Source organism: Podarcis bocagei (assembly GCF_964188305.1).
Source record: "Podarcis bocagei genome assembly, chromosome: 14".
Classification (NCBI taxonomy): domain Eukaryota; kingdom Metazoa; phylum Chordata; class Lepidosauria; order Squamata; family Lacertidae; genus Podarcis; species Podarcis bocagei.
In genome coordinates this window covers 14,068,518-14,086,706 of record NC_138139.1, presented here as the reverse complement: position 1 = coordinate 14,086,706, position 18,189 = coordinate 14,068,518, and the positions used below count along the sequence as shown (strand labels likewise).

Genomic DNA, 18,189 nt, shown 5'->3' with positions numbered 1-18,189 from the left:
TTTGCTTGTTTTAATATATTTACCGTAAGTTGAGAAGGCATCGAGCAATCAGCAGCATTTCTAAAGCAACAGCAATACACCCAAAGGCGTAAGACTCCTCCTACCTGCTGCTTTCAGAAACTTGTTGTTGTTTAGTCGTTTAGTCGTGTCCGACTCTTCGTGACCCCATGGACCAGAGCACGCCAGTCACTCCTGTCTTCCACTGCCTCCCGCAGTTTGGTCAAACTCATGTTGGTAGCTTTGAGAACACTGTCCAACCATCTTGTCCTCTGTCATCCTCTTCTCCTTGTGCCCTCCATCTTTCCCAACATAAGGGTCTGTCACTATCTGCAGTGATCATAGAACCCAAGAAAGTAAAATCTCTCACTGCCTCCGTGGCTTATTCTTTTCCTAGCCAATTCAGCTCCCTCTTGGGCAAGTGGATGTGTACATTCCATCAAATAGGAATAGTTGCTATCAGTGAAAGATGTGTTGTTTTATATGCCATGCTGCATACAAACCTAGAGAGAAAGGGCCATTTTCTTTATATTTGTTTATTTATTTTACAAGCGATTAAACACTAAAATATTGTGTAACAATGGCTGTAACTATACAAACATACCTGTGCTTCTAATGAGATAGGTAATTAATCAAGGAACATCCACAATGAAGGTAAACTGTCTTGAACTACAGCGTTTGCATTTACTTTAAAGTGCTTGTTATTTGATTAGCAGCCACTAGCAATGCTGAAATATTTCACCAGCATTTTATGCCAGGTGTCCCTGTAGAGGGAAGAAAAAAAGGAGAGTAACACACAGCCTGAGTTCTGGTACTAAACTGAAAGCTGACATTGAACATGATGCTTTATGGGGGGGGGGGGAGGTATCTTCATCGCCTTCCCCTACATGCCACTGGCAACTAAATTCAATGTTAATACAGTGGTACCTGGGGTTACATACGGGTCAGGTTACATACGCTTCAGGTTACACACTCTGGTAACCCAGAAATAGTACCTCGGGTTAAGAACTTTGTTTCAGGATGAGAACAGAAATTGTGCTCCGGCAGCGCAGCGGCAGCAGGAGGCCCCATTAGCTGAAGTGGTGCTTCAGGTTAAGAACAGTTTCAGGTTAAGAATGGACCGCTGGAACGAATTAAGTACTTAACCCGAGGTACCACTGTATTAGAAATATCAGTGATGCCTACATTGGGACTGGACCACTTTGGGTATTCCATGTGTCCTCACTGCAGATGGAAGAGTTTTGTTTGCTCAGCTATCTAGACCTCCCCAGGTAGCTTGGGCCCCAAAAAGAAGTCATCCGCAGCTCTCAGCTCCAACAATCACCTCTTCCATCTTTCACAAACACCCCAGTAGTATTTGTAGCTCGGCTACTTCTAAAGTAAGTGTGGAGAATCTGTCGCCCTCCAGATATTGTAGGACTACAGCTCCCATCAGCCCCAGCCAGCATAGCTAATGGTCAGCAATGATGGAAGTTGTAGTCCAACAAAACATCTAGAGGTTCCCCCCCCCCTCTGTTGTCAAGAAAGGGCAGAACTCTAATTTGTTTCATCTTTATATTTGCATCTTGACCTTTCCTTCATCTGTTGAGCTGGCCTCAGTAGTCTCTAGTGCAGTTGAATATGCCAGCACTACACAGATTGCGTTTGGCTTTGTAGGGAGTGGGCCACAATACCTTCCATATTGTTGTGCCTTCCCAGTTTGTCCCTGGGTCCCACTGAGCCCCTACGTATGTTACACGCGGCTAGAAATTCTATTTTTGCTACACTGGAATCGCAACGTTTTGAGTACCTAAAGTCCCCCTTTCCACGTACCATAAACAGCATAGTTGCTATTTGCCACCACCTTCATGGCTGCTTTCATGCTAGTTCAGATCCTTGTAAGTTCCCCCAGTTGTTCCTTTAATGCAGTGGTGGTCAAACTTGGCCCTCCAGCTGTTTTTGGGACTACAACTCCCATCATCCCTAGCTAACAGGACCAGTGGTCAGGGATGATGGGAATTGTAGTCCCAAAACAGCTGGAGGTCCAAGTTTGGCCACCACTGCTTTAATGGTATGTCTTGCATCTCCCAAGGGTCCTGGTGTTATAATGAATACCTTGTAATAATTACGGTAATTCATTTCATTTCTCCTTGGTTACGAGTGAAATGTGAAGACTAACGTATAGGCATTTTCTTTTCTTTTTAGCCTCCAGCTAAATTTTTATCTCCAGTGCTTGGTAAAAGTAACCTTCAGTTTTCTGGCATGAATACAAAACTGACCATCTCAACAACCAGCCTCACTCTACTGAACATTGAGACCCAGCAGGTAAGCTGGCACATTATTTTACATCACGGTGGGGAACTTCCAGGCCTCAATATATTTGTGGGCCACATCCCCTCTGCAAGCAGCCCTCCTTTTTCATGCCCTCCTTGAATGTTTTTTGCCTGGCCAGAATTTGCCCTTGAGCTATAATCATGCCTCTGAATTAAGGTTGGAAGGCCAATGCTTTTGTGTGGTTGAAACTAGCCTACTGTTGCTTAGCCCGCAGTCGTGCTACAATTCCCAGCACCAATAACAAACCGCAGTTTCCAGGATTATTCTGAGGGGGAGGCATGTGTTTAAATGTATGATGTGTATACAGCCAATGTAACTTAGCCTGTAACTAAGCCTAAATGTGTATTAACTAAAACGACTATAGATTGCTTCTTTGTTCTTTCTCTACAATGTAACTCACTGGTGATTTCTAGCTGTGTAGCAGCTTAGCATAGTTAATTGTTTTTAATTGCTCCTAATCCCTTCTTTGAATTAAAAAAATTCCTTCCTGTAGCACCTTAAAGACCAACTAAGTTAGTTCTTGGTATAAGCTTTCGTGTGCATGCACACTTCTTCAGATACACTTCTTTGAATTGTTATACTTACTGTTGTTCATTTGAGATTGTGAGCCAGTTGGGACACCATTTTGTGGGAAAGTGGCATACCAATAAACAGATGACGACAATGATGTTGTTGTGTTTTCCCCCCCAGATTATTGCGAATCACCACATGCAGTCCATTTCATTTGCTTCTGGAGGTGATCCTGTAAGTACAAACTTCTGAACTTCAAGAACCTCTTATAACACACTGTCTGTCAGTTGTCTCATTTCATATGTGACCCGTTTCCAAGTTAAATTGTTCCCTGTCTTTCTGACTCTTCTGTGTTTCTGATTAGGAGAAAAGGCTCATTTTAAATGATAACTGAGGGATTTGTTTCATATGGAAAAGCTTGTAGTTTGCTTTTCCTTGACTATTTAAAACATAATACTTTGTTGTCACTCTGTTTTAGGCCATTTCCAGATGACTTGTTTATTCATTCATCCTGATTTGTTTGTGAGGAGATTAGACTATGTTGGCTATTTAATGAGCGTTTATTCTGATTATTTTTTTTGCTGGGAGGTTAGATGATGTTGCATCAAAGCAAATGTTATCCTCCACTTGCCAGTTCATTTCCCCTTCACCTTTGTTATTGCAAAAAGCCTAATTTCTTGAAGAAATAGGTTTGTTGAGCAACTGACCAACTATAATTGTGCAACCTGATTTTTATCTCTATTGAATCCTGCCCGAAAACAGCAACAGTCTGGAAGTATCCTTAAATATCCCTGCTTGCTTTCTTGTAAAGTGGGGTGGGGGGTAGGAGTCTGCTGTAAAATGGAATGACCACATTGTAGTGGCTTAAGCTCATTGAATAAAATTTCTTTCCTTTTTGGCTTCGTGTGTTTTAGGATACAACAGACTATGTCGCCTATGTTGCTAAAGACCCCGTTAATCAAAGAGGTAGGCGCAATCATTTCCAGTAATGCTGCACATATAAAAAATAATAATTTCCACTCACTTTCCATGTACTTCAAAATGCTGCCATGAGACGACCATACTTTGGAGGGAGACCCAGATACAAATGCTAGAATTGAAATGATATATAATAAAAAGTTAAAGGACCTCTGGACGGTTAAGTCAAGTCAAAGGCGACTATGGGGTGCGGCACTCATCTCACTTTCAGGCCAAGGGAGCCAGCATTTGTCCACAGACAGCTTTCCGGGTCATGTGGCCAGCAGGACTAAACCACTTCGGGCGCAACGGGACACCGTGACGGAAACCAGAGCTCACGGAAACGCCATTTACCTTACCGCTGCAGCTGCACCTCTTTATCTACTTGCACTGGCGTGCTTTCAAACTACGAGGTTGGCTGGAGCTGGGACAGAGCAACGGGAGCTCACCCCATCATGGGGATTCAAACCGCCGACTTCCGATCGGCAAGCCCAAGAGGCTCAGTGGTTTAGACCAGTGTTTCCCAACCGGTGTTCCGCGGCACACTAGTGTGCCGTGAGATGTTGCCTGGTGTGCCGCGAGATGTTGCCTGGAGGGAGGCGGGCGAGGGCGTTTGCTTCCCGGAGGACTTGTGGGAAGCCGCCCCTTCCCTGGGCGACGCGCCGCCTCGCGACTCCGGAGTCAGTCCCGAGGGCTCTCGGAGGGACTCGCGAGCGACGGCGCGGCGGCTCCGGGGCGCGCTCAGCCGGGCCGCCGTGCGCCCCTGCTGCAGCTGCCCGGCGTGGAGCGCGACGCGGAGCCGCCGGGCTTGGAGGCGCCCAGGTAGGGCCGAGCCGGGCGGGGGCGGGGAGGTCTCGGTCTGCTGCGGGCGCAGGAGGGCGAGCGGGAGAGGGGGAGCCGTCGGGTCTCCTGGAAGGAAACGAGGCGGCGGCTGAGGGGGATGCAGCCCCGTCCCCAGCAACAGGCGCTCCTCGAAGTGAGGCCACAAGTCGGGGCTCGGACAGGGCCTGGAAGCAGCGGCTCCGGCTCTTGGGAGCGGAGAAGGGGACTTCGAAATCGGCCTGGAGGAGAAAAGCCCCGATGCAGCGAGAGCGGGGAGCGTGCTGCCTTGTCCAGGCCTCCTCGCTTTGTGCCGTCCGCTGCCGGGAGCAGGACATGGGGGCTCCTCGTTCGCATGCTTTCCCGGGTGATCGGTGAGGGTTAGGGTTAGGGTTAGGGTCCCTCAGTCCCTCACTTTGCTGCCTCCTCCCCCCCCACCCCCAAAGCTTGGAGGTTCCCCGGCAAGGGGGAGGGAAAAAAATTGAAAACTTTCACTTTCGTGCGTCCCTCCCGGCGTGACGCTGCGCGCTGACGTCACGGGGCTGTAATGGTGGTGTGCCGCGAGATTTTTTTCATCAAACAAGTGTGCCTTTGCCCAAAAAAGGTTGGGAAACACTGGTTTAGACCACAGCGCCACCCGCGTCCCAGTATATAATAAAGACATGTTGTTTTAGGGTAACCAGTGACTTTAAAGTTTTGGGATAACTTTAAACAGTAATTTAACACTGTTGTGGCAAACGGCAGGACTCTTTGGGCAACCTCACCCATGATGCCTGATGATGAGGAAACCTTCCTCAGAACCAGGCAAGGCATGCCCGGTGTTATGTACAGAGTTGAATAGGATCCAAATGCAGCAGTCTGATTGGTCCTAGAACAATAGGATCCAAAATGCAGCAGTCTGATTGGTCCTAGAAGAATAGGATTCAGAATGCAGCAGTCTGATTGGTCCTAGAACAATGCAGCAGTATGATAGGTCTGCAGGAGACACCCAATCAAGCTCCAGATGAAAGTGAATCCACAACCTGATTGGCCTACAGGAGAATTCCGGAATTATCCAATCACGTGCAGCCCATTGTGTAAATAATGAATATAAAGCAGATACTTTGGGGAAACTTTCATTCCTCCTCACCACTATCAGCTGAATAAACAGCATGAAATCCACTTTCCACTTTGCCTCAACTGCAAAGAGTGAGATGAGCGCACAACCCTAGAGTCTGTCAAAACTGGCCCGTATGGGCAGGGGTACCTTTACCTTTACCTGTACCTTTACACTCTCCATGCTACCACTGTGTCAGGAGCATGCAATCGTGAGGCAACAGGGAAGTGGCTGGGGAGATGAGGGAAGAGGAGTTGTAGTCTGTAGCCCATCTCAGGCAACATGTTTTTTACTGGTTACACTGTTTACACTGTTGGCAGGGAAGCGGGTGGCGCTGTGGGTAAAACCTCAGCGCCGAGGACTTGCCAATCACATGGTCGGCGGTTCGAATCCCCGCGGCGTGGTGAGCTCCTGTCGTTCGGTCCCAGCTCCTGCCCACCTAGCAGTTCGAAAGCACCCTTAAAGTGCAAGTAGATAAATAGGTACCGCTTTATAGTGGGAAGGTAAACGGCGTTTCCGTGTGCGGCTCTCTCTGGCTCGCCAGAGCAGCTTCGTCACGCTGGCCACGTCACCCGGAAGTGTCTTCGGACGGCGACGGCTCCCGGCCTCTAGAGTGAGATGAGCGCACAACCCTAGAGTCTGTCAAAACTGGCCCGTATGGCCAGTTACCTTTACCTTTACCTTTACCCTGTTTACTGGTTTTCCTGATGAAAATCCTTTCTTGCCTGCCAGGTTCTATTTGCCCAGAAGGTAAGCTGCCTTCCACCCTAGGGCAAATAGCAGTTGAGGCAATTTTAACTGGTTAAATGCGGGATGGGGAGGGTTAACTCCCCTCCCCACACTGCAGTTCCAGTCTGGACCAGGCCCTCCTGTAGCAGATTAATTTTGTTTTTGCTTTAGTTGAAGATATGGAAATGCAAGCACACATTTCACATATCATTTTAGTTAAGTCAAGTTTTTTTTCTACCACATACAATGGCTTTCAAATATGTGAACCTTTGTGGGAAATAGGGTGTATAAGATTTTTTTGTGTGAAAACGTTTCCTCCTACCTTTGTACAAGAAAGCCCGGGGTCCATTAGTGGATAGGGAAAGTTAAAAACACCCAAGAAGAGATGGCTTTATTCTTTGATAGCTTTCTTATCAGAGTGGTCTCAAAGTGCCATCTGATGGCTAAGATGGGGAAATGTGGCTAGTCGATACCATAATGCTGTTATACAAATCTGTGGTATTACTGCATTTGGAATATTTTGTTCAGTTCTGATCACTTCACATCAAAAAGCGATATTGTAGAGTTGGGAAGGGTTCAGAAAAGGGCAACCAAAATGATCAAGGGGGTGGAATGACTTCCCCCCCCAGGAAGAAAGTTTGAGTGTTTTGGATGGTTTTAAAAGAAAATTAGGTCCAGCACCGAGGGCCTTCTGGCAGTTCCCTTACTGCCAGAAGCCAAGTTACAGGGAACCAGGCAGAGGGCCTTCTCGGTAGTGGCGCCTGTCCTGTGGAACACCCTCCCACCAGATGTCAAAGAGAACAACAACTACCAGACTTTTAAAAAGACATCTGAAGGCAGCCCTGTTTAGGGAAGCTTTTAATGTTTGATGCATTACTGTATTTTAATATTTTCTTGGCAGCTGCCCAGAGTGGTTGGGGGAGCCCAGCCAGATGGGTGGGGTATAAATAATAAAAAATTATTATTATTATTATTATTATTATTATTATTATTATTATTATTATTATTATTATTATTATTTAAGGTCATCAATGACTATTAGCTTTGATGGTGATGCTCTGCCTCCATGGTCAGAGGCAATAATTCCTCAGAAATCCAGTTACAGATAGGTAGCCGTGTTGGTCTGCCATAGTCAAAATAAAAAAATTCCTTCCAGTAGCACCTTAAAGACCAAGTTAGTTCTTGGTATGAGCTTTCGTGTGCATGCACACTTCTTCAGATACACTGAAACAGAAGTGTCGTCAACAGGCTCATCTCAGCTATCTGCCAATCTCCCATTCCCACCACCCTTCTGAGTAATACTCTCCCCACCTTCTCACTATATAGAAGGATCTGGCAACTTCTGTTTCAGTGTATCTGAAGAAGTGTGCATGCACACGAAAGCTCATACCAAGAACTAACTTAGTTAGTCTTTAAGGTGCTACTGGAAGGAATTTTTTTATTTTGACTCTGAAATCCAGTTGCTGGAAACCTCATGAGGGGAGAATGCTCTTGTATTCAGGTCCTACTTGCAAGTTTTCTAGGCATCTGAACAGCTCCTGTGAGAACAGAATGCTGGACTAGATGGGCCAATGCCTGACCCAGCAGGCTCTTCTTATATTGTTATTTATGTTCCTGGAAATATATATTTTCAAGAGTCATTAGCAAGGCAACAGAAAACATAATAATGTGACTATGCAAATCAGTGTTTACATTTGCACCTGGAGTACTGTCTAAATGACTCCAATGATTCCAAATATATCAGATGTGGAAATGAGACATCCAAAACAGTTTGTCGCAGAATACCTCCTGTTCTGAAGAAAAGCTAAAAGAATTAACAGTGCAATTCTATGCAAGTTAACTCTGAAGTCACTCTGTATTCAGTGATGCTAAGTTCCAGATGAGTGTGCACAGCATTATGGCTTAAATCTTGAACATAGTAGAATTTACTCCCGAAAGTCTGAAGTAACAATTAAAACCCTTATCTCCCTAAAAGTATTCTCCAGTATGCCTCCAGAGCCAATGTGTGTACTTGGCCCGAGGAAAGATGAACTATGAAATTCCTTGGCACAAGGAAACCACTGCCTCAAAGAATTAAGCAGGCTCTAAAGAGCAAACAGATATCAGTAGAGAATGATGTTTGCAGTTGCCAGCTGATTATTCCAAGCTCCACTTCCATCGGCTGCCATTTTGTTAGTGGCTCCACCTCTGCACTGCCATTTTGTAATTGGTGGGCTTCAGGAACTTTCAACCGTCTCAACAGATCCCTTTTGGAAAGTTTGAGAACTTAAGTTATATTTGATTCCTTTGTTGTACTACTCTGGAAACTGTTCTAACCTTCACTTCGATGGAACTTTTACCTGCACAGCACTCTTGATAATCAGACTCCTAAGCCTATATGACAACGATTTATTTGTTTTCCACAACTTTTCTCTGTTGTTGTTTTTTTTAGCCTGCCATATACTGGAATGTCCCAGCGGAATAGCCCAGGAAGTCATAAATACCATAGGGCAAGCTTTTGAGCTCCGTTTCAAACAGTACTTGAAGAATCCATCCACTTTGATTGCTTCCAATGAAAGGTCAGCATGGTGCTGGGAAATAATGTGAATATACATGCTGTTTGCATGCCGATCTCAAGGTTCTTGCAGTGTATCTCTTTCTCTCTACATCTCTACTGTCCCATACCTTGTCATTCACCAAGACAACATTATGTCAGGGCTGGGAACGCTCAGGCCTGGGAGCCAAATGAGGCTCTTCTCATTATCTGGCCCCAGGACACACTGCTTCCTATAACCGAGTTGCAGTCCTAAAGGTAACCTAAAATAAAATCTCATGGAAAATAAAACTCCAAGGAAAAATCACAAATAGATTGTAAATTGTGCAGGAGAGCACACAGCTTAGTGGCAGAATGCATGCTCAGTGTGCGGGTTCTAGGTTTGTGCAGGTTCTAGGTTCAAGCCCCCCACACTCCTGGTCCAGCAGCGCTGCTTTGAAAGACCCCAGCCTGTAGACCTGATGCCAGTCACAGTAGCTAACACAGTGTTTGTTGGATTAGTGGTCTGGCTCTGTATAAGGAAGCATTTGCCAAAGTAGTGCCCTTCGCATGTTTGGGACTATTACCATCACGTTGGCTGGGGCTGATGGGAATTGTAGTCCAAAATATCTGGAGGACAACAGTTTGAGAAAGGCTGGTGGTATAAGGCATGACTTATGAATAAGTTGAGTGCTCTGCACTTATAGGTGAACAGATATGAAATGTTGTCCATCTATTGCTCTGCAAATGCAGTGGCTGCTTCTCCAGCCATGGCGAATTATACAATTAAATTGTTGAATTATATACTCCTAACCAGACTACTTGAACTCTGTCTCTTTCCTGTTCCCGGCCGTTTATAAAATTATGTTCTCATTATAAATTAAAAAGCAGGATTCAAGATTAGCTGCATTACATTTTTACAGAAAAGACACAGCAAATTTTCCCCCACCTGGGGGGAGGGGGGTATCCAAATGGAAGATTTTTCAGATTTCTTGGTTGCAACTACAATGTAATCCATTAATATTTTGCTGCAGTTCCAACTGCAGCAAAATGCTACATTTATTTATTTAAGATGTTTATCTACCACTTTCAGAAGGACCTCACAAAGCAGTTTATAAAAGATTGTTTAAAACTTTGATTTTAAAAAATGTTACCATTACATTGAAAGACATGAATGGGGAACCATTGTCATCTTAAGGGCCACTTTCACTTCTGGGCAACCTTCCAAGAGCCACATGCCAGTGATGGGAGGGGCAATGGATGCAATTTTTATTATTGTACAGTAAGCTACAGACATTGACACAAACCTCTCTGTCCTCCGTCAGGACAAAAAGAGGCATTATCAGAATTCAAGAACATATTTTCACCAGGCTAAAACTGAGTGAAAGGCAGCTTGAGTGAAGGGTGTGGTCGGACTGGGGATTTTGAAGGCTAGATAGAGAGGCATGATGGACCATATTTGGCTCCCAGACCTGAGCTACCCCACTCCTTTTGAAAGACAATATAATGTCAACTCCACCACAGAAAAGGCCCACTTAGAAGCTCTACATTCTCAATTAAAAATTGCTGTATAGACCTGACTGAACTTTAAGAAAAGCCTGGGGAGTCGCACCCTCTGTGCCATCATCTCAGACCACTCGGTGAGTGAGCATAACAGGGGCTTTTTGGTGGTGGTGCCAGATGCTTGGAATAACTTTCCTATGAAGATCCCACAAAGCTATGATGTATATCTGTCATCACATAAAAACTTTTCCTTTCGGGGAGTTCTTTAATGTTTAATTTTATGGCTGCCTGGCTTCTTTGTTTTAGATGTATTTCTTGCCTTTGTTTATGTTGTGAAGCCATTCTGGGAGTTCCATTAGCAGAAGAGTAGAGTCTGTATAAAAAATACATTGTCAATGCATTCACTGGTTGATTTAATTTAATGTCGTTTGAAACTACTTGCAGCTCATTTTATGAGACACATTTGAAAGCTGTGCATTTTGTAATGTTGATTAATTTTGAACAGAGAAGTGGTTAATCTTGGTGGATCCACGTGGAATATTCAGGATAAGGAAGATCATGAATACTATAATGAAATCCCAGGGAAAGAGCCTCCTGCAGGTGGACTATTAGATGCCAGGCTGAAGGCGCCCACAGAACAAAGAACTAAGTGCCCTGTGCACTATGAACAGCAATATTGTCCAGTAAGTGTGTTTATTATTGATAGGACATTATTATTATTTAACATTATTTAGACTTCTTGTTACTCAGAGTTTTCCAGGCAGCTTACAACACACTGAAAACATAGATGCATAATACCATAAAAAACAGAACAAGCAACTGCTGTAACAGCGAAAGGAAGCTTGGCAGCACACTAACAATAATGACACCATTTCAGTCTATCACATTCCTGGGTGGAAATATAAGTATTCCCCTGGTGCTGAAAATATGTCTATGATGGTACCAGGTGAACCATACTGGGGAGAGCATTCTGCAGATGGCGAGCCACAACAGAAAAGGCCCTCAACATTTGATGATCTCCTTCTACCAGTCAACAATAGAAAGTGTCCTTTCATACTGCATCACAGAGTAGTACGCTGGTTTGACATCAACTGATGGGAAGTGCCTACAGAGGGTGGTGAATACACCACAAGATATTATGGGCTGTCCTGTGAATCTGCTGGATGAAATAGTGGAAGAACGTTGCCTCAGTAGAGTGAGGAAAATTCTCAGGGATGATTCACACCCTGGCTGGCAATTTCTTGATCTCCTGCCCTCAGGCAGAAGATATAGAAGCATGATTAGTCTCGCCAACAGGGTAAAGAACAGCTTCTATCCGTGGGCTGTTAGGCTGCTGAATGAAAAGATAACAACAGGGCAACTAACTTTTGGGTTTGGAGGGTGTGTGTCAGTAAACGAGGGGAATTAAGACTAAGAGAGCTGAGTGGGGGGTGCTTTTGTAATCTCTCTGTATACAAGTTGTACAAGTGACAATAAAGTATTTAATTTTAACAACATGCCTTGTACTGAAATTTAACTGTATGAGAAGAGATTTCTTTAATTCCCTAGAAATAACTAGAACAGACTTTCCCAAGTTGGTGTCACCCAAATGTTTTGGCTTATACCTCCTCATTATCTCTGGCCATTGACCATGCTGGTCGGGGCTGATGGGAGTTGTAGTTCAACAAGCTGGGGAAGGCTGCACTATGTCAAGAGTGACATTTGGGCTGAGCAAGACAGGTAAGCTGTGAGACATTGCTCAGATAGAGAGATAGGACTTGGGAGGCTGTCTGAGGCTCCAGAGTCAACCTAGATATGGAGGGCGGCAAACAGATTGAGATTGAATCCTGACAAGACAGAAGTACTGTTTCTGGGGGACAGGAGGCGGGCAGGTGTGGAGGATTCCCTGGTCCTGAGTGGGGTAACCGTGCCCCTGAAGGACCAGGTGCGCAGCCTGGGAGTCATTTTGGACTCACAGCTGTCCATGGAGGCACAGCTTAAATCCGTGTCCAGGGCAGCTGTGTACCAGCTCCATCTGGTACGTAGGCTGAGACCCTATCTGCCCGCGGACTGCCTCGCCAGAGTGGTGCATGCTCTGGTTATCTCCCGCTTGGACTACTGCAATGCGCTCTATGTGGGGCTACCTTTGAAGGTGACCCAGAAACTACATCTAATCCAGAATGCGGCAGCTAGAGTAGTGACTGGGAGTGGCCGCCGGGACCATATAACACCGGTCTTGAAAGACCTACATTGGCTCCCAGTACGTTTCCGAGCACAATTCAAAGTGTTGGTGCTGACCTTTAAAGCCCTAAACGGCCTCGGTCCAGTATACCTGAAGCAGCGTCTCCACCCCCATCGTTCTGCCCGGACACTGAGGTCCAGCACCGAGGGCCTTCTGGCGGTTCCCTCACTGTGAGAAGCCAAGTTACAGGGAACCAGGCAGAGGGCCTTCTCGGTAGTGGCGCCTGTCCTGTGGAACGCCCTCCCACCAGATGTCAAAGAGAACAACAACTACCAGACTTTTAGAAGACATCTGAAGGCAGCCCTGTTTAGGGAAGCTTTTAATGTTTGATGTATCACAGTATTTTAATATTCTTTTGGAAGCCGCCCAGAGTGGCTGGGGAAACCCAGCCAGATGGGTGGGGTATAAATAATAAATTATTATTATTATTATAGATAAGGAGAAATGCAGGTGTTGCATTCCATATCATCTGGAGGGCACCAGGTTGGAGAAGTCTGGGCTGGAGTCTCAACCCAAGAAAGCAGCAATAGGGGGGACCTTCTAGAGCAAGCCAGCAAAGATAAAAATGTCAGACTCTTGATATTTATACCTTGCTTGGCCAACCCAGAAGCCAGTGGCAGACCTATATTTTTTGGGTCCTGAAGCTTGAACTGTCATGGGGCCACCTTCACAACCAGCCACAAGGTCTGGATAACCACTATTGCCTTTTTCAGTGAGGTTATTCCATGACAGATCACCACACCTTTACAACATCTGTGCTGCTGACTGTCCAACTTTGGAATTCTTGAAATATAAAGGTAAAGGGACCCCTGACCATTAGGTCCAGTCGTGACCGACTCTGGGGTTGTGGCACTCATCTCGCTTTATTGGCCGAGGGAGCCGGCGTACAGCTTCCGGGTCATGTGGCCAGCATGACTAAGCCGCTTCTGGAGAACCAGAGCAGCGCACGGAAATGCCGTTTACCTTCCCGCCAGAGTGGTACCTATTTATCTACTTGCACTTTGACATGCTTTTGAACTGCTAGGTTGTCAGGAGCAGGGACTGAGCAACAGGAGCTCACCCTGTTGCGGGGATTTGAACCGCCGACCTTCTGATCGGCAAGTCCTAGGCTCTGTGGTTTAACCCACAGCGCCACAAAAAGTAAGTTTCAGTCCTGCCACTCCAATTAGGTCTCCTAGACCCAAAGCAATGTGGACTGAAGTTGCTTCTGGGGCCCCTCTAGGATTAGGTGCCCTGAAGCTTAAGCTTCATTAGCTTTGTAGTAGATCCAACTGTTGCACTGTCTAAAGAAGTACCATACTTTATTTCGTCTTTTTTTGGAACTTCCAGCAGTCAGCCGCTTTGGATGAGACTTTCTCTACTCCGTGCATAATTTTACAAACCTTCCTCGAGTCCTCCCTGGCCTTTTTTCCTAAACTAAAAAGCCCCAAATGTTATACCCTTTTCTCATAAGGGAGTTGTTTCAACCACTTGATCAAATTGGTCGCCCTTTCCTGAACCTTTTCCAGCTTTTGCTGCGAGCATAGCACCAAAGATAGGTGGCATGTAATTTGTTAGGCAAAACTATTTGATGTGTGTGTTTTTTCTCCAAATGAGCTTCATAGGATTTGTTTTGACTGGACGTTAAAAAAGCAATGAACACCCTATATGATTAATTTCTGCTTCTTTCAGACTGGGAGCCCCAAATCCACAAATATTTATGAAAACTGCCCAGAGGAGAAGAAGGCAGTAGGTAAGCAACCTGTGGGTTCCTAAGACCTAAGTCACAAACTGCCCTCTTCATGGGGGAATGGAAAATGTAGAATCAAGCTCCGTTCTGCCTGTGGTCAAGCCTGCCTCTACCTCTTCTTCCCCTTTGCGAAGGGTGTTTCAGAATTCCATTAGAAACAGGGGTGGAAATTGCCACAATTCACATGTTTGTCTGAGGTCAGTAATGGAGATAATGGAAGCAAATATGAGACATGATTCTTTGGGGGAAGTAATGAACTTTTAATGTGTGCTTTACAGACAGAGAAACACTGCCTGGTTAACAGAGTGCTTCCAGGAAATAAAAGATTCTTCAGCCTTCCACCTAGGTTGAATGAATGAGTGGTACTGGTTGTTTCAGCCAAGGATGGCAAAGGGAATGGGGAGGGCACTTTAGCTATGTCTTTCTGCATTAACTGTTGAGTGAAGTGGGGTGGAAAACTGAGGCAGGTACAGGCAGAAGAGGATTTACCGTATTTTTCGCTCTATAAGACACGCCAGACCACAAGACGCACCTAGTTTTTGGAGGAGGAAAACAAGAAAAAAAATAATCTGAATCTCAGAAGCCAGAACAGCAAGAGGGATTGCTGCACAGTGAAAGCAGCAATCTCTCTTGCTGTTCTGGCTTCTGTGATAGCTGCGCAGCCTGCATTCTCTTCATAAGACGCACACACATTTCCCCTTACTTTTTAGGAGGGAAAAGGTGAGTCTTATAGAGCAAAAAATACAGTACATGCCTTGTCAAGGATGTGGCACGTGAACTAGGCGTTTGTTTCAAAGTGCCCTGGAGCACTTTTCTACACAATCAACATCACAGGGAAATGTCCAGAGAGAACCATAACATTCCTTTGCATTACATCCCCAGAGCCGTCTGTAGGCATCAAATGTTTCAAAGGACACAATGCAGTTCTTCTTAAGTTTCCATTATGATATTTCATAGATCTGTCTCAATGGACCCCCATTTCCAAGGGAACCCACCTTGTTACCACTGCTCATTCACTTGCACTCTCTCTCTCTCTCTCTCTCTCTCTCTCTCTCTCTCTCTCCTCTCTCTCTCTCTCGACTCAGTTCTCACAGCCACCCAGAAGGAAAGCGAAAGGCAACAGAGGGTGCTGCTTCACCTCCTCACTCTTGTTTGCATACTGAGAAGGAGCAGGTGAACCAAGGAGGAACAATAACATGAAAAAGTAGGAGTGGGTCTGCTGCAGGGATGTGGGCCTCAGCAGATGTCCGATTATATCTGACGCCACCCTTGGCTTGCTCTACTTGTAACTGCCAGCAGCTGTCAGTCAACATGCTGCCCTTGCCATTATTTGAGATGCTTATAACACTAAGGCCATAACTTCCACATTTCACACAAATTCAGGCAACAAAAGTTCAGCTGATTTTCCTAGACAGGAGAGGGAGATCTGGAGCAGAGATGGAGATGAGACGCTTATCCCTTTCCCCATTCATGATCTTATCATTATATCCCCTTCCAGAAGCTGCTTTGCTTTAGAAAATGTAAGCATCAGGGGCTTTTTAGATCTGTGTGTGTATGTAACGTAAGGGAGCTAGTGCGGTGTAGTGGTTAGGAGCGGTGGACTCGTAATCTGGTGAACCGTGTTCACTTCCCCGCTCCTCAACATGCAGCTGCTGGGTGACCTTGGGCTAGTCACACTTCTTTGAAGTATCTCAGCCTCACTCACCTCACAGAGTGTTTGTTGTGGGGGAGGATGGGAAAGGAGAATGTTAGCCGCTTTGAGACTCCTTAGGGTAGTGATAAAATGGGATATCAAATCCAAACTCCTCTTCTTCTTCTTCCGCCCTAAATGATGATGTGTGCTGTGCTTCTTACAGACTTTTTAAATTTTGTAATAGATGCTGTAATGTTAATATTGCTATGTGAGCCACCTGGAGGATTCAACTCAGGGATGGGCCTTGGGGTTTCAAATTTCCGCAGCGTCCTATGTGACACCAAAATTTGGCACCCCTGCCTTCCATTCTACCTAAGTTGCAGAGCCCCCAAGGCTCTATGCAATCAAACAAGTTGTGCTACCCTAAATCTGTCTCTGTTCCACTGGGATCATAAGACGATAAATGCATTTATATGCAAACTTTACCCCAGTATATGCATCTTTGTACATACTGCTTGGCTGGTGAATTGCATTTCAAAAATCAGAGAAGTGCTAATTTCAAAGGAAGGGTGGGTTTCAGTTACAGAATATTTCAGAAAGTACAAATTAGGTTCACCTCTAAATGTAAACTGAATCAGATGCCTTCCTCATCCCTACTGAGTCTGGGACATTATACATGCTCCTCCCTATTGTGGTTCTGAGCCGATGGGATTATAGTTGTAGAAATCAGTTCACAACATCACAGTTCGATATTGGTGTTTATGTAGGATAGCCTGGTATGCTAGAAATTCATTTTTTCATACGTGCTGAAAATATTATATAAGTAGGCCCATGGTTTTTTTTGAATATGTCTTGGAAGAATGCATTTGGAAAATGTCAAGTGTTTTACTAATGTTAATTGTGAAATAAAGGAAGTCTCTTTCTATTGCAATTAACTGCAGATGGCTGCACTGAACAAGGGCAGGGAGGAAAGAAAGATGCTTCATTGCTGAAAAATGCAAGCAAAATGGATCTTTTTGATGATCCTCGATATATCAACACTCAGAATTTGCAGACCACACCTAGTAATACCAGAAGCTGCACCTCAGAACAGACCTGTGGCAGCCCTGTTCACCATTCAAGTACGTTCATATTCCTACAGTACATGCCATGAGGCTTTAAAAGAAATGTGAATCCTTGCAAAGTCATTCAGGCTTTTTGAAACCTGCTAAGCATCTGTTCTTGATATGAGACTCAAGATGAGCAATGCCAAATTTAGCATTAATGAAAACAATGGGCAGTAACAGATGACCATTATTACTCAGCACACAGTGTACACGTACCCTCTTCATAAGCTGGTGCTTCCACTTCCCTGCTTCTCTGGATTTCTGCCCTTCTACACACAGGAAGCTGCCTCATAACAGGTCCATCTACTATTTATTCTATTTATATCCCATCTTTCCTCCAAGCAGAAACTGAGTACCTGGTTCTTCCCGTCATGTGATAAAATAATCCCATGACTGCAAGCACAGGGCAAGAATCCCAACAACCAAGGCCCCTGGCTTCACATTACATCTGAGCCATAGATTGTGGTTTATTTCACACCAAGCAAACCTTGATTGGTAAGCTAAGAATAAGCTTGATCTTATCATTGAGGATTGTTGGGAGTGAAACAAACCACTATGGTTTGGATGTCAGGAATAATGGTTTGTTTCTCCCCAGTACAAGTAGGGAACAGTGAAAAAGGTGCCCTCTGTTTACTGTGGCCAGTCTCCTGTTCACACTCCTTATGTTTACTAGTTAACTGTTTAAATAATAACAATTGTGCAAGCCGCTACACTGCCCCACAATTTAAAAATCCTTTTCTCATTGTTGAAACTATTCCCAGTGACCTTTTCCCAGTTGGTTGATAGACAAATATTCACAACAGTCAATAATAAAACTTGTGCATTTTCTTTTGGTTTCCATTGAGTTTTACAGCAGGGGTGTAGGCTGTAGGCAGGGATGTAGGCAGAATGTAGGCTGTGGATCACTGGTGGATTTCTGGTGGATTACTGTCACCTGCTGATTGATGGCATTCTTCCAAATCATTCAGCCTAGACCAGGTTATCTTAGCTGGATCGAGTAACACATATTTTAAAGTTACAGGTAGGTAGCCGTGTTGGTCTGCCATAGTCAAAATAAAAAAATT

The 18,189-nt window shown here is 44.9% G+C and overlaps 1 protein-coding gene and 1 long non-coding RNA gene across 5 annotated transcripts in view; one reads left to right on the top strand and one right to left on the bottom strand.

The window, feature by feature from the left end:
- The window catches only part of SHC4 (SHC adaptor protein 4), a 63,855-nt gene that overhangs the window by 42,394 nt on the left and 3,272 nt on the right, over positions 1–18,189 (top strand). For all 4 annotated transcript variants that reach the window (XM_081170017.1, XM_081170018.1, XM_081170020.1 and 1 more), the window contains 7 exons: positions 2,182–2,301; positions 3,001–3,054; positions 3,735–3,786; positions 8,853–8,979; positions 10,942–11,119; positions 14,329–14,389; positions 16,961–17,140. In XM_081170017.1, the coding sequence (XP_081026143.1) occupies positions 2,182–2,301; positions 3,001–3,054; positions 3,735–3,786; positions 8,853–8,979; positions 10,942–11,119; positions 14,329–14,389; positions 16,961–17,140 (772 nt within the window). The remainder of the gene's footprint in view (positions 1–2,181; positions 2,302–3,000; positions 3,055–3,734; positions 3,787–8,852; positions 8,980–10,941; positions 11,120–14,328; positions 14,390–16,960; positions 17,141–18,189) is intronic.
- LOC308573308 lies at positions 126–3,911 on the bottom strand. Its single transcript, XR_014002021.1, has 3 exons — positions 3,845–3,911; positions 2,896–3,083; positions 126–761 (listed from the first exon to the last, which is right to left on the bottom strand). It is a non-coding gene; the product is annotated as an uncharacterized lncRNA (long non-coding RNA).